The following is a 15,762-nucleotide window of genomic DNA, read 5'->3' on the forward strand; positions in this document are numbered from 1 at the left end:
CAAAAGATTTCATTAAAATTATGAAAAAAATGAAATCAAAATTTATTGAAATATTTTGCAAGGCATTCACATTTACCCCATTTTATAACACGACATCATCAATATTAGAATACTGAGAATGGGGAGGGGCTTAGGACCACACACACGCAAACACTGCATGATATATGCCAGTCTTTAATAGCTTTGGTGAAAAAAAAATTATAACAAAATCAATTTCCTTTCAGAATTTGTATTCTTAATTCTTAAGGGTGGCTATTTGACATTTAAAACACCAGAAGTTGACAAAACAATAATATATTGAAGCCAAGAGTGTTATGCGTTACACATATTTTTTTAAAGCACCATACGTACTAGATTTTTATATTTTTCTCATAATCTTACCAGAATAAAGTAATACTTTTGTAAATAACTATATTTTAGTTGTTATTTATTGGGGAAAAGATAAAAAAATTGAATGCTCATATTGTGTAAATAGCATTATTTTCAAGAAAACCGAAAAATGTAATAAACAGATTCATAAGTTATTCCTACATTGTGTCATAATCATAAATGTAAAACAAGCAAAAGCAGGCGAGCGTCACTCGTCAAACCGGCTATATATTGTACATTGAGTCAATAGATGCACGCTAGCTCAGCGCGCAATGACGTCAGTGCGCAATGACGTCAGCGCGCAATGACGTCAGCCCACGTTTTAAGCACCGCCCCCCACTCCAAAAACATAGGGGGAAAAAAATGACACTTTAAGATGCAGTTAGTAGCTTACACGCTTATCCCAAATTTCCAGAGGTACATTCGCAAAATAGAACATAAGGCCTAAATTTGTTAAATTCAAAAACACGTGGCATTAAAGGCAATAGACGTCTAATCGATTTCAACTGGCATGTCTGGCGGCAAACTTAATATAGATTGGATGTCTATTGCCGTCAATGGGAGCTAATGAGAGAAGAGTTGGAAAATTATCAGAATAAAATAACATTTCGGACAAAAAGTCTTGAATAAGACATGTTTGCACTCCAAAAATAACAGTCCTGAACTAAATATGAAAAAAATAATATATATATATATCGAAAATATTATTTACAAAAAAAAATCTCATGAGACAAGATATTTGGCAAAAAAAAACTATTTAGAGTTAGGTTTGGTTTCATAGTATGTGTCATGGCAGTTAGCAAAAAAAAGTTTAAAAACACAATTTTTTTGGCCGGCATTGACAATAGACGCATGTCCCATCCGTTTCAAAATAGAGGCAGTAAATGTTCATGTTTGTATTCACAGAGTATGCGTTGTGGTATTTAGCAAAAGATCATTTCCCCTAAAAAAAAGGAAAAAAATGTATTGGCTGCCATGGCAATGGACTTCCCATGCAATGGAAATCCAGCTATCAATGGCAGCCAATGAGTTAATGAATACTCTCCATACCTCCACTTCCCGGCGCATCCGAAGAAGTCAGTGTCGAGCGGCCCTCCGCCGCATCCAGGAATCACCCCGACAAAAAGGCAACATGAGGAAAAAAAAAAGCATCTGAAGTGAAACGCGCACAAAAGCATGCACGAAAAAAACCAAAAAAAAACACGCAGGTCCGAAGAGCAGGCCAGCCGTCCGTCACTCCGCTCGCAGACACCGCGAGGGTCGGGACTGCGCCGACCTGGACCGAAACGTGGCCCCTTCGCCCCGTAGCGGGATAGTGACCAGGAATATAAGTGTCAGCGGGCTCGGGTTGAGAAAATGGCGGGCGCGCGGGCGCTCAGTGCCTGATGGGCCCGTTTGGGCGCGACAAAGTCGAGATGTCCAGGAAGGCCGAGCGCATGGCGTCGAAGGATTTGTCGGCGAGGGACGCCACGTCCTCCGACGTCATGCCCTTGGTTTCGATCTTTGGGAGGATCTTCAACCGGATAGTCCCTGTGTTTCACAGCAGGCGAAAAAGTACTCGAGTACTACTACAAAAGTCATGGCCTGGGATTTAAAAAAAGAAAAAGTAGCACTTACCCGATTTGAATTGCCTCTCTTTACGCAGGTAGAAGTTACCGTAAGAGGAGAAGACCACTGGGATGATTGGAGCCTGCAAATAAAATTTAAACTGTAGGGATTTTTTTAAGTTTAATTAAAAAAACGTGGAGAGGGAATGAAATCGAAATAAGACAATAATTTCCCGAAAGAATGAATCCTCGAGTACTCGGGTTAATTAGGAGTCTACTGCTATCTAGTGGCAAAACATAACTTTTGCGACGTGACGTGCCGTTTTGAAAAGGTACTAACTTGCGCTTGCACAGCCAAGTGGAATGCGCCTTTTTTGAAGGGCAACAAATCTCCTCTCTGGTTCCGCGTTCCCTCAGGAAAGACCCACAGACGGATCTACAAAAGGTTAAAACAGTATGAACTGGCAGATATTAGCAATTAACACTGGCCGAACCTTTTGAGCTGCCCTCACCCGCTCGTCCAACATGGTTTTGGCGGCGTCGGCCATAACGCTTTTGGCGTCGCTGGTCTTCTTGCGGTTGATGAAGACGATTCCGCCCAGCCAGCAGACGATGCCCACCGTGCCGGCGTAGATCAGCTCCTTTTTGGCGATCATGGTGCAGCGGTCGGGTAGGATCTCCATCAGGCCTGTCGGAGGAAGGAAGTTTTTTGTTAAATTATTTTTTCCAGCAGCGTCATTGGTAAATTAAAAGTAAATTATTTTAAATGTACCTTATTTTTTTGGGGAAAACTTGACTTTAATTTTCCATTCTGAACCTAATTTATAGTACAGTGTGGCTTATCTGTGGATTTTTAGCTAGTGAGCTGCAGTGTATATAATATGCAAATTTGCATATAAAAATCAGCTTTTTTTTAAAAATAATCCAGAAATGTCAGTGTTTTTATACATAAAATATGTTTGCTTTCATTTATCTTCAAATTATTTCATTTTGGCCTTTATTGAAAAGAAATATTAGCGTCAGTGATTTACAGCATGTTAGCCATATACGAAATATTCATAAATCAATTGTACGTTATTTTTTTTGAATGGCTTGGAATAACATTCACAAATCTCACCCGCCTTTGGTGTGTCAAAGCATGTAAGAAAGATCTTTGGCAGGCGCACGCTAAGACTGGATGACATACGCTTTCATATTGATGAATGTATTGATTAGTCCGACAACTCAAAAGATGCTTTTAAAGTAATTGACGGTTAGCCGCCATTTGCCTGGTTTGTATGACAGGACTGCTGCTACGAAGAACTTGTTTCAACAACAAAGTGGGCTGAAAAAGGGAAAAAAACAGGGAAAAAATGGGAATCCACCTACCCAAAACATCAAGGGAGCTCTGGTGGTTGGAGATGATGACATAGGGTCCCGGGGTCTGGAGGTGCTCCCAGCCGCTGACTTCAAATCGCAGTCCAAGGAAATACTTGACGTGCCGAACCAGGGACCGGATAATCCTGAACACAGGAAGGGGAAAAAATGCATCAAAATTCACAGTATTTTTTTTTTAAAGTAGGGCCAACAAAAATGGAAGTGGCCGAGTCCTAATAGCAAGAGTGGCTTCCGCTTACAAGTTTCAGCATGGATTTTCACATTTTTATGAACTTAAAATAATAAAATAAAATAAATACAAAAAAATATATATAACTAAAAGCAGAAAAAAATTGCTAAAAGGGAATTCGCGATAATCGAGGGAAGACTGTATTGACCTAACGCTCCTAATAGCTCTCAAAAGGCTACATGCTATTGTGAAAATGCTAAGTTTTTGTCAAAAAGGATTATTCTCGTGGCCTTGAATGGCATTGTTGTTATAGGGAGTCATAACAAAACAACCGTGTCGCCGCTTTTGAACTCAGCCGAGCTGATTTATCACATCCCCAATGAGAGATAACTCGAAGAATTCAGAGATCTCGGGTAAAGGTTCCATTTTGACTTGAGTCGTTTTACAAGTCAAATAAGGAGTAGAAGGAACAACTCGGTGTCACTTAGCTGCGTGTCACATGCTAGCTAATGGAAGCTAGTCATGTGTTCAGAAATGTCTTATTTGCACAATATGAAAGGGTGGATCCGCTACATAACAATGTTTACTTTGTGAGCAAGTAAATAAGAGGATATTATATTAAAAAGGCCAAAAAAATGAATTTGTGCAATTTTCTTTTCAACAATGTCTCCGAATGATTTAAACTAAGCATTGTTTAATCAGTTGGCGATTTGATAGTTGATTGGGCTAACAAAATACTTCAGTTACTTAAATTGATCAATTCATTAATGAATAAGCGGACTTTTGAAAACAATAGCGGTCCGAGGAGGGACTTCCAAAAATACATTATTGGGGATTGTGTTTTGCTTAAGCTAACGTAAAAGCTTCTCTTAAAAAGAACAGTATTATGGACATATGTAGTAAAAGCAAAAATCGGCAAATTGGACTTGAAAAATGATGTTATAATAGAAAATCCTCTGAAATCTGGCTTGGAGTGTAAATCAGTCACGGCACCCCTAGCAGCAGATGGATGCAAATCTTCACTGTGAGGTCATCTGACTAACTAATACATATGCACTAGCTGCTTAATAAGTGGGTACAGACCATCTGGCATCTACTTCTCGGAGGTAATTAAAACAATGCGCCAATTAAACCGTACAGTCACCAATTCCTGCCCGGCTCATGTGAGTCATATAAAGTGAATCTTGTTCCCTGTTGGAGATAAGAAAGCTTAAGAGCAGGTCATTGTCCAGAAGGAGTGTTCACAAATGACAGTTTGAGCAAAATATTCTCAAACTATTGGGGAGAAAGTAAAATACAAGTCACTTTGACATTGCATAAAAATAAAGTGTAAATGATGAAATAAGGAAAAAAATCTCGGCTGAGACTATGACCGTTTATAATGTCCTTTGTAATCTTTTGCGGGAAAAGGGTGAAAATAAGTTCCTGTTTCAAGGTTGCAACATTTTTTTTTTAATTTCCAAGGCGTTTCACATAAAAGCTTGCAAATTTTTCTGACTTCTTTCGGCTGTGCAAATAAAAATACCACAGAAAGGCATTCCTGTTGAGTACACATGCAAAGATCAAGTGTGAAAAAGTCAACATGCTTTAACTAATCCAAATATGACTTTTGCAGAAACTATGAAAGGGGCTTTAGAAATGACATACACCACATGGTATCACATTATTATTGAGACCATAACAAACCTAAAATGACCCAAATTAATGGAAAAAATACTAGTGTGGCATTGTTTCTCTCGCTCACACTGGGGAATATTCCAGAATTTGACCCTGTTGTTATTGTTTTTGTTTGTGACTACTATGGCAGGAGGTTATGTTAGCATCATTTTGACTGAAATGCTATTTTTTAAGAGTTTGGACGAACAGAGAGCGAAAGAGTCTGGTTTTATGAATGGTGATCTTTTTTTGCACAGTCGTGGAATTCGAGTTAGCCTGTTAGCTTAACAAGCTGTCAAGTGAGAAGTCCTCACCTCATGTTCTCGACGTCTCTGCCGCCGCTTTTGAGCACGCACAGCGGGATAGCCACCAACGCCAGGACCATCATCCAAGCCACGTAGAAGCAGGTTTTAAAATAAAACACCAAAGTCTGGCGGCTGCTCCACAGCAGCAGCAGCACCGCGAGCGGCACCACCAGCGGCGCCATCCACAGCAGAACATCCATAACGGGGCAAGTGGAAACCGGCTGCGTAAATTGATCGGTCGGGCTGGCCGGGGCGCCGCTCACGCTACTCGGCGAAGGGCAGGCGCCGCGAGCCGGGCGATCATAATACGGTCGTTGGAACTTTAGATTATTGAGAGGACAGTGTACCGTGTTTCATTTGTTGCGAGGTGGAGCCCAGGACCAGCACACGGTCTCGCCGTCGTCATCCGCTGTCTTGTGCGCCCATTTCCGGGACGGTTGTTGCTGGTCCGCTGCGTGTGACGTCACCGCACCGTTAGCTCCGGATGCTAACAAAATGAGCACAAATTAACTTCAATTTAAAACTTGACTAATTAAGATTTATTGAATTTTTATCATTTTTCATGCCTAGTATTTCCTATTAATAATACAAAATAATAAAACAATATTTGTATTTTTCAATCAGTATTGGCTTAAACACTGAAATCAATAAAACGAATTACCAATTAGTAAGTACGTTTTTTTCCTTCGAAGCCTCTGGTTTAAAAAAATAAAACAACAAAAAGTCCAAACAAACAATATACTACATGTTATTAAGTCATTTTCTGTACCGCTTATCCTCACAAGAGTCACGGGGGTGCTGGAGCATACTAAGGGGAGCAAGCCGGCGATTGCCAGCCAATCACGGGGCACAAGCAGAGAGAAAACCATTCACGCTCATAGTCATACCTCAGGGGCAATTTATATGGGGTAAGCAGCCTATATGACAGTTTTTGGGAAATGGGCAGAAACCGGAGTACCGGCAGAAAACCCACACAGGCCAAAGAAAAACATGCAAACTCCACAGAGGAAGCTCAAAACCCACCGCGGCTCAAAAGATATACATAAATGGTTAGTTTATACTTGAAATTGCCCGGGTATACTTACTTGTCCATCACCAGAAATGAGACTAACATGCACATATATAATGGGATTGGCCATGATAATCCAATTTTTGGCCTTGTAATCTAAGGCTGTCTTTCTGGAGTTTTTCGACTCTGCTTGACACGATTTGGGAGATTAGAAGGGATCGTTGGATCGGGCTGATTGAAAGCTGATCCTTGACTAACTGTAATGGTGGCAGTAAGAAGCATGATTGGTCTTTAAAATAACATTTGCACTGGGGGGTGTAGACTATTGAATCCATTGTTTTCTTCAACATCAGACTCTTTAGTCCAGAAATGATATGCATATTTATATTCTGAACTACAATCTCACCTTTGACAGTTCTAAACTTCCAATGCAAATGATCTTTAACTGCCATTGACGCCAAAAGACGTCTGATACTTACTACTATGTATAATACAGAGTATATATAGTATGTGTTGTGGTAGTTTTAGTCATGTTTATTAACAGTGCCAGAGTGTCGTCATTATTGACCACAGGGTGGTGGTGTTGATTTAACAATATTCTAATTTACAAGCCAAACTAGAACGCTTTTATTTTTTATTTTAAAAAAATATAAATTTCAAAGGCAACTTTCTGCATATGTTTAACATACACGTTTTTCTGGTTGTCTTTAACTAACTGTTGAAAGCATCATAGGCAATATGTTGAATTAGTCTGCATACAGTAGTTATATATTTATATAACAGTTAGTAATTACACATGACATCATAGCATCTGAAGAAACAAAAACCTTTGGACGGTTTTTGGGACATTTGAATGAAAACAATTGCTTCTAACAAAACGCCCTACCAAAAAAAGAGAATGTTGTTCCATTAATTGATGTATATTTGATGTATATTGGTACTGACCGATATATCGTTACTCACTAGTTTGGTGTACTTTGTGTTCCTTCACGATTCATTGCACTTTGGTCTTTTTTAAATGAAAGAACAAGAATAAGGCCATAAAAAGTAGGATAGACGAAAGTAGTTAAGCCCACTTGGGGGTGTCGTTGAATGTAACATCTGCCTCTGTGGGTGTGCCCTATGGGGGGCGCTCCTCCTCCCACTGCCCCCTTCCCTTCCCTTTCAAGCCTCACTTCACGCGAAAACACCATCGAGGAGACTTTCCACTTGTATTATTTACTAAAAAAGGACAAGCAAGTGTCCTCCTCCTCTGCGGGACCACCCCAACCCCCCGCGCCCAGTACTCCAGTGCACGCGCACGACCAGAGCAGCTGTCATTGACTCCTCACGGGGACGCGCGTGGGCGCTGCATCGATCGAAGAACCATCCACGGCTCAAGATGAAACGCTGAATTAAAAAGGACAACACACACGGATTTGACCGTGTAATAGACTGATCATCATTATCGTAAAAAGAGCAACAACAAGCAGACACGTCGTGGATTAATTCCGAGGATAACGTCCCGAAACCATGAGCTGGGGCTCAGATCTATGGGTAAGTGATCGCCCCTATCACCATCATTATATTCTGATTATTATTCAAAAGTAACCTGGCTGCTCATTTTGTAGATACGCATAAACGACGTCAACCTGCAGCACTAGCCTGGCTGGAGATAGCCCCCTGTTAAACGCATCCAAGCTAATTTATCTAGCACGGCTAACTGCCTTTCAACATCTTTATCGTTTTTCTGTTACGTTTGATGTCGTCACCCTTTGCTAAATAGTCGCCGTTTTGCATCCATTTTTAGCAAAACACGCTAGTTAAGGCCCATCCTTCTCACAATCACAACATCTATCATCTAATCGATCCATCTATCAATCAATCCTTCTAACTTTTACTCTATAATTCCATCCATCCATCCATGCGCGCATAATCAATTGAATGAAGTTAACTGGTCGCTGCCATCTTTCTAGTCAAAATGGATTGGACGTCTATCACAGTCAATGGCAGCCAACGAGTTGGTTGATTGTTTTCAATATAACTTGTAATAACTACTACAATACATACAGTGAATGCTATGCATTTATGTACCTGGGCTGATTGGACGCCTGTCGCTGTCAATGACAACCAATAAGTTAATGAGGGTCTTTCAAAATAAATGCTCTTATTTTACTGACGACCACAAGACGGATATTGTAATTAGGGGTTTTAATATAAATGTTCTTATTTTACCAACTACCAGGACAGATCATATGTGAATACCTTTCATATCGCAAACTTAAAACTGTAATAACACATTCAGTTACATTTCTTTTATTCTATATTATGCAATATTACAATATCAAGGAAAAAAATGACATTTTTTTTCTTATTTGCTATTCATTTGATTGTCAGATTAAAGCATATGTGATATGTCAATTTTTGCTACCGGTAAACAAAATTGTGATGCCAATATATTTACGGTTTTTGATGAATTTAGATGACATTTAAGTCGAATTTCGTGAAAACCAAGTACAAGTGAATAGGGGTCTTTGTAGTTTTTTTTTTCTTAAAAAAGCAACCAGAGGCTTGATGCAAGAGAACTTTGTTTTATGATGAATAAAGATTACTCGAGTTTTCGAAAGAATGTACTTTTAAGTTTAATTGACTTGAATTAAAATTAAAAAACAGATCATTTGGCAGTGTGAATGGTGCTATGCTAGTTTTGAAAGGATTTTTTTTGTCTGACTGTTGACTATTCCTTTAATCACAAAGGACCTTCCTTTTTTCACTGCTCTTTGTAAGCATCAAAGACATCTTCATCAATCACCCGCCTTTGATTGTTATGCGTTGACAAGCCATCGCAGGTGCACAAAAAAGGCCTAGAAATGACATTCCCATGGTGTTGTGTCATAATCAAAACCGAATCTATTCATTAGCTTTTTTTTCGGGTCCTGTCTTAAGCCAGTCAGACTATCGGAACGCGTTAGTGGCAACGATTGAGATGACAAGAAGTGTGTCGAAGCTATTTTGGTGGGATTCCCATCTCGGCGTGACTGGCTGCCGTCGTTGTGGAAAAAGGTTGGCGGCTTGTCGTGGCAGAATTCATGGGGCATGGTGACAAGCGGTGGAATGTGTGAACGCGGAGATGTCTCGCGAGCCAGTGGGAAGGCTCTGTTGTATTTAGCGAGCCCCCCGGGTACTGTCATTTCAGGGTAATCAAAATGTCTTTCCTCTGCCTTTTATAGGGATAAACATAAATCGGAACAGCTTGATCAAAGCGTAAGTATATTGTGAGTAATGTAGATGACAAAAATCTTGAAGGAACGGGGGACTTCCAACTTAAAAAATAAATAAATAATATAGTCAAAGGGAATTATGGACAGTTCCGAATGGTAGATTGAGATTCACATTGTCTTTTACTGTTAAAATATAAGTGTTTGTCAATTTTTTTCCGAGGGTACAGATACAAAGTCTAATAAGTTAGATTAAACATAATTTCATTTAAATTAAGATTTGACTAGTGCCAGTGTGCTTTATATATGGGAAAAAAATTAAATGTGCCATTCATTGAGGGTGCGCCTTATAATGCGGTGCGCCTTATATTCGTGAAAATACGGTGAATCCTAATTGTAGAAATCTTTAAAAAACATTTGCAGTGAATAGATTAAGCCCTATAATATCACAAACCATACTGTGTTTGGCCTATTATAAAGAGATGTAGTTTAGTAAGGGATGTATTTTTCTTTCTTTGGGGCGGCGGTAAAGAAGGGATACTTTAATTTACCTGGTGCAAAGTTCACAGACAAAAGCAGTTGAAGACCACATTCTTGGGATTTTCCTTGTGATGTCAGTATATTTTTCTTAGCTGTCGTGCAATGTAGCCTTTAGGCCACTTTGGAGGCTTCCACTTAGGCTTGAAATCTGGAAAACATTTCATTCCAAGTAGTAAATACCTATAAATGGGCTTTGAATTCTATTATAGTCAGCTGCTAACCCGTTTGATTTGAACCCAGGCACTTGTCAAGGAGATACGAAAAAGAGTTAAGAAGCTTCACAGGGTGTTGTTATTTTTTATCTTGTCCCACTTCAACTAGCACAAGCTGCAACACGGAATTAAATGATGGTGACCGCAGCTTCCTGTAGCGTGTGGGCAGGAGTTTCCTGTGTGCAAGTGCAATTGAGTAATGCACATGAAAGTAATGGTGTAGCATTATATCTACGTTTACAGTAGCATCAGTATTTTCCCAATTCCTAGCATAACGTTTGACGCAGTGACATAGCGCTGATGATGACAGTATACATTGTGTTCATAAAACCAGACCAAAAGAATGAGCGCATGCCAATCGATTATTACCCTGGCAGACCTGGCCTTGATAAATTTACCAGAAATACTATTAAATAAAACATAATAATGTTTCCAGCCAAGTCCAGCTGCAAAGTCTTAGTTGCAAATCCAGACGTAAAATATGAAACTTCGTCTATGGTGAGGTCACCTTGGTAAAATTTCTAGCTGTGCAAACACTTAAGAGGAGTTGGCAGTTCCAAAACGCCTTGAAAATATTAAAGAAAAGCACAAAATAATCTCAGCACTATCAATATAGAAGTAGCCATAACAAAAAAAATCTTACCTGTGTGACAAACAAGTCATCGGTCCCAAATGACGGTCAAACCTGAAAAAAAAAACACAGATTACAAGCATTATAAAAAATCTGTGTGCAAATTTAATTATAATCACAGCAAAAACATGACTCACTGGCGTTTAAGACCATTTTAATAAATGGTTTAGGTTAGGTTAGAACTCTATTTCATCCCGTATTTGGGAAATTTCTTGGTTGCAGTAGCAAGAGAGACACAAGACACACAAGACATTGTAGACTTAGCTAAAAAAATTGGAGCCACACAGGAAGTCCTTAAGGTGGGGACCTTTTGCAGACAGAGACTTAACTTCCCTTTCCCTGGTACCACTGACATGTTACCTTTCTGCTTTAACTCACCTTGAAAATTTCACTTCTGTAAAGAACTGTGAGGAACTTTAAAGTAACAAACTTGAATAGCTTACGAGTCTATACCATGTTGTTCTGACAACATAGCTGAACGTCTCAAAGAGTAACAAATTAACGTAAGTTAACCGTTGGAAACAGGTTGACCGAAACGTTATTTGGATGTGTGTATAAGTGGAATTTTGGTATATTTCATCGTCATATTGTTGCTCTCAGGGGAGTCATGTTCTCATTTTTAGCGATCGCGAAGTTTGGACTCATAAGGAGTCCCAGCATTGTCTCCTCAGTTTGACTCATTTAACATTCAAGAAACAGGTCCCGGAAACCCAACCTAGTTTGTTGTCTTTGGATGAATCAGACTTTCTCGCACTATATTCAAATCCTTTGGACCACTGTATTCACTTACTTGCTGACTGTGAGATTCCACTTTAAAATCGTGTCTTCGTCGAACCCCCCTGTGACTGTAAACTAATCTAAAAAAGTCGGCACTACTCCCTGGAGTGCGAGGAGAGGAGGATTCAAGCAAAGTAGGACTGCATTGACAAAGGATGCCTTGCAATCTATTGTGGGGGTCTTTGGTGGTTCTGTTCTGACTGGCAATTGACTACTCTAAACCTTCCACTAAAGCTACCTAGATAATAAGATGACTGTAAACCAATAAGTTCAGCTTAGGTTACATTTCTTCAAACATTCCTTGGTCTAATGTTGTGTCCAGACCTGGAGGAACTGTGCTTTTAGTCTTATTGGCATCCCATAAACATATGTTTGTGTCAGTCTTGGTCCTGAAAATGAACACGATTCCTCCTCACCACTCAGGAGAAGCTGTTTTGTAATTTTTTACCCATGACTCAATCTCTTCCCGACACTCACTATTACAGCCAGTAATCTTAAAGATAGCATTCTCTGTGTTTTTGCTACAGTTAGCCTCTAATCACCACTTGAAATTATACGACCCATGCAACGTTGCTACTAAAGCGTGTCGTTTTATTTATTCATTGGAAAACACCACTTACTTGTTCCTCGGGGCGATGGATTTGCACACTAAATACTTTTGCAAAAGCCAGAAAGGGCCTAAAGAGCTAAAAATGTTTCTCATATTTGCTTACTTTTACACAGACAGTGGAATTCCAAATTGCATATTTTGAAGGATGTTTAACATTAAGAATTTCCAATGTATACCCAATCTTGGTTTTGTTTTTCTCTCTTAGGATTACAAGCATACTTCTTTAATTTTGATATATTATATCATATAATTTCCCCTTCCCCCAGAGAGTGCTGCAAAAACATTTATTCTACTTATTATCACACCACTTTTCATCCTGTTCTGTATTTTGGTAGCCCTGTTATAGACTATCTATTAGAATTAAAGAGCTTTGTCTTGGACAGAGAAGAAAAACAGCTCAAGTAGAACAATGGTAAACGTGTGCCTGACGGCAAGCAGTATTAATCCACAGAACAGCAGGCTCTCATTGGATAAGCAAGCCAGTTACCCAGAGAGGTGCCGTAATCAGATTAATAAGCGGGTCATTCCATTAGTTTTTCTGCTCCTTCTCTCCCGTCGCACTTTTGTTCCTGACTGGCATTGAAGTGACATCCTCGGAAAACAAACGAAGAAAACTTGGGGTAAAGACTGTAAACATGTTGCGGCGAAGAAGCGAATTCTTCATTTTCTTGGACAGCTCGCCTACGAAACCCGAGAACGAGGGGCGAATGCTGAGTCCGTATCAAGAGTACTTGCAGGTGCTTCTCCAGATGAAAATGACCAGCAATGTAAGTGGGAACAGTTGGAAACCGTAGTTCTGGACTAGGGGTTGTCCGACTTTTGCGGTTCAGCAAGGGAATTTAATTAACGCTCGTATCGAAGCACAGTTTGAAAACCAATGTCAATATCGACACTGACAGTTTGAAGGCGTGTCCGAATGAAAGCGACAGTAAAACAGATGAGTCGACAAGGCTTCCTGTTACATGTGTCATGTAGATGTCACAGTGGCGAGTTCATCTTGTTTGCAGGAGTACACCATACGTTTCGAGGTCTTCTATTTCGGCGTTGTGGCTATTAATAGCCACGCGGCATGCTAACGGCAACTTGCACTGTTGAGTTCGGCGAGCAGCTGCTGGGATTTTGCACGAGTAGTCTGACGTGGTTTTGCTTGGCTAATTGATAACGGATCTTGATTTGAGACTGAGTACAGGCGCCAGAAGTTGGATTAAGTCACACATGTGCAAGTCATAATTCTGCTGCAGGTTTCAACCTTCAAGTTGAAAGGAAGTCGCAAGTTACAGTACCAAAAAAAAAATCAAGCAGACTAGTGAAGTGGAGCATTAGTCATTTTTGAATGTGATCTCCAGTTCTGGGAAAGGGATCAGGGGGAGTTTAGTCTGGCTATGCTAAGTAAGCACTGTGTCTTCATTTTTAGGATTTTCAGATGGGCACTTTGCAATTCTTACAGTTTAATAACGTCGAGCAGAACTAGCACAGTATTGCAGTTTATAATGAAAATCAATGTTTTAAAACTGTATAAAAAATAAATAAATCTGAAAATTGTATAGTTACTGCATACCTGTTAACTTCCCCGTATTTTACAATTGTTTTGATCATTTCAAATTGTCTGCGCCATATATCAACTTTTGTACGGGATTTTTTCCAAGTACGTTTTTTGTAAAACCGATCTCGTTTGAGCCATTTCTTGACGAAAACATCACCGTCGATTGCTAATATTGTCATGCTTTAACCATCATATGCGGACGCATATATAAATATAGTGCGTCAGCAAGCAATGTACCCAGACAGTCAAGCTACAGCTACAGAATCTTGAATTTTGTGCATAATGATTGGGCATCCTGTCCACTTTGGAGAAAATTTTAGACTTGAGTGCGCCTTATGTGAGTAAATATGTACCGCAATGCATTTGTACGTATTTTTCAATTTTTTTATCGCTAAATAAGGGGAATTGCAATCTTTAATAAGGGGAGCAATTGGCCGAGGTTGGTATGTTACAGTTCTCAGTTTGTACGCTTTGTGAATAGATGTCAGAGTGGAAACATTGGTTGTTTTAATTCCCGCTGGCATTAATTAAAAAAAAAAGAATTTCACATTTTGTTTTGCTGTAACGGTCGACTAAGCTCATTGGTTCAGCACACGTGGTTGATGCCCTTCGCTCCCCGTGAGGAGGTTACTCGGGGATACAGAAGCATTATTCCGCCCGCTTCCTCGTACAAAGCGGCATGTGTGTCGGAAGAAAGGGCTCGGCCTGTCTACTAAATATTTGTCCGTGCTCGCCGTACGCCCACGGCACTCAACTCGCCAAAGTGCTGCACCCAAGCAGAGGAGTTATGGTTGAAGAAGTGGAAATTTTGGTCATCAGTGGCACTTGATTTCATTTACTGGAAAAGATGTGGACTATTCGCCCTTAGGAAGCTAAGATTTGAAATCAGATCCAATTAAAAATGTAGACAATCATGCTGAAAACTAAAGTAAACTCTCATTAAAACATCATTTTTCATGGTTCAAGTTAGCTGTTTTCAGTTCAGGTACAAACTTGTAATGTCAATGTTGGCAAAATTGTCATCGAGACTTCTGTCTGGTGTTTACAACATGTTAGATCGCATCCATAAATTATAGTAAACGTCATTGTAGCCGTGTAATTGATTGGGATTATCGGGACTCCTGCTGTACTATGTGTTCAAAACAATAGGCCTCGGGGCAACCACTACAAGGAGAACATCTGCACGGGCCTAAAGACCGTGGCGGGACATCTGCTTTGCGTTGACTCAACAGGCTTCCTATCTTCCTGTGATGCAATATAAACCAAGCATGAAGCAGATCAGACAAAAATGTTCAAGTTGTAAATGAAAAACCTCACTCACTTGAAGTTAGTAAAAAGGCAGCAGTTTCACAGAGTGAGATAAAATTGTGATTCTATTCTGTTATTATAACAAGTATGTTTTTTTTGCTCTAAGAGTATTTGTTCTGGGTGCCCACAGATCCTTAAAAAGTCTTAAGAGTTTCTTTCTCCTCCAAAATTAAGCCTATATGATCTTTAAAAACTATATCTGATCTTTAAATGCGCAATGCAAACGTAATGGGAAAAAAACCTAAGTGTTATTGCTATAGAATTCTTACAAATGAATTTATATGTGAAGTGTTATGAAAAGAAGACCCAACTGAAGTTACATTGAGTTTATAATGGAGCGAGTAACAAGATCTAAATCAAAATTTCAATCAGTTTTTATATGGAAAACACTTTTTGAAAATACGGTCAGAACCATTCTTAATCAAGGACCCCCTTCAATGAATTGTTACGTTGAGTTAGTTTGGCCGTAACCCGAAGACAGATCAGTTCCGTTTGATTGCTTCAACAGTGAT

General features: G+C 39.5%; 2 protein-coding genes across 25 annotated transcripts in view; one reads left to right on the forward strand and one right to left on the reverse strand.

The window, feature by feature from the left end:
* agpat2 (1-acylglycerol-3-phosphate O-acyltransferase 2 (lysophosphatidic acid acyltransferase, beta)) overlaps nucleotides 1-15,762 on the reverse strand; it is a 79,275-nt gene that overhangs the window by 647 nt on the left and 62,866 nt on the right. For 3 of the 6 annotated variants that reach the window (XM_077622172.1, XM_077622173.1, XM_077622174.1), the window contains 8 exons: nucleotides 11,025-11,066; nucleotides 10,181-10,317; nucleotides 5,433-5,910; nucleotides 3,285-3,418; nucleotides 2,429-2,604; nucleotides 2,257-2,352; nucleotides 1,987-2,059; nucleotides 8-1,899 (listed from right to left, as the gene is read on the reverse strand). In XM_077622172.1, the coding sequence (XP_077478298.1) occupies nucleotides 1,745-1,899; nucleotides 1,987-2,059; nucleotides 2,257-2,352; nucleotides 2,429-2,604; nucleotides 3,285-3,418; nucleotides 5,433-5,623 (825 nt within the window). In that variant the 5' untranslated portion in view covers nucleotides 5,624-5,910; nucleotides 10,181-10,317; nucleotides 11,025-11,066 and the 3' untranslated portion in view covers nucleotides 8-1,744. Of the gene's footprint in view, nucleotides 1-7; nucleotides 1,900-1,986; nucleotides 2,060-2,256; nucleotides 2,353-2,428; nucleotides 2,605-3,284; nucleotides 3,419-5,432; nucleotides 5,911-10,180; nucleotides 10,318-11,024; nucleotides 11,067-15,762 lie in introns of those variants that run through there. The other 3 variants (XR_013305434.1, XR_013305435.1, XR_013305433.1) reach the window with 2 other exon arrangements.
* fnbp1b (formin binding protein 1b) overlaps nucleotides 7,595-15,762 on the forward strand; it is a 37,405-nt gene continuing 29,237 nt past the window's right edge. For 15 of the 19 annotated variants that reach the window (XM_077622140.1, XM_077622142.1, XM_077622146.1 and 12 more), the window contains exon 1: nucleotides 12,942-13,166. In XM_077622140.1, coding sequence (XP_077478266.1) covers nucleotides 13,035-13,166 — 132 coding nt within the window. In that variant the 5' untranslated portion in view covers nucleotides 12,942-13,034. Of the gene's footprint in view, nucleotides 7,969-12,941; nucleotides 13,167-15,762 lie in introns of those variants that run through there. The other 4 variants (XM_077622160.1, XM_077622159.1, XM_077622161.1 and 1 more) reach the window with 2 other exon arrangements.

The sequence above is a fragment of the Stigmatopora argus genome, chromosome 16 (genome assembly GCF_051989625.1).
Source record: "Stigmatopora argus isolate UIUO_Sarg chromosome 16, RoL_Sarg_1.0, whole genome shotgun sequence".
Classification (NCBI taxonomy): domain Eukaryota; kingdom Metazoa; phylum Chordata; class Actinopteri; order Syngnathiformes; family Syngnathidae; genus Stigmatopora; species Stigmatopora argus.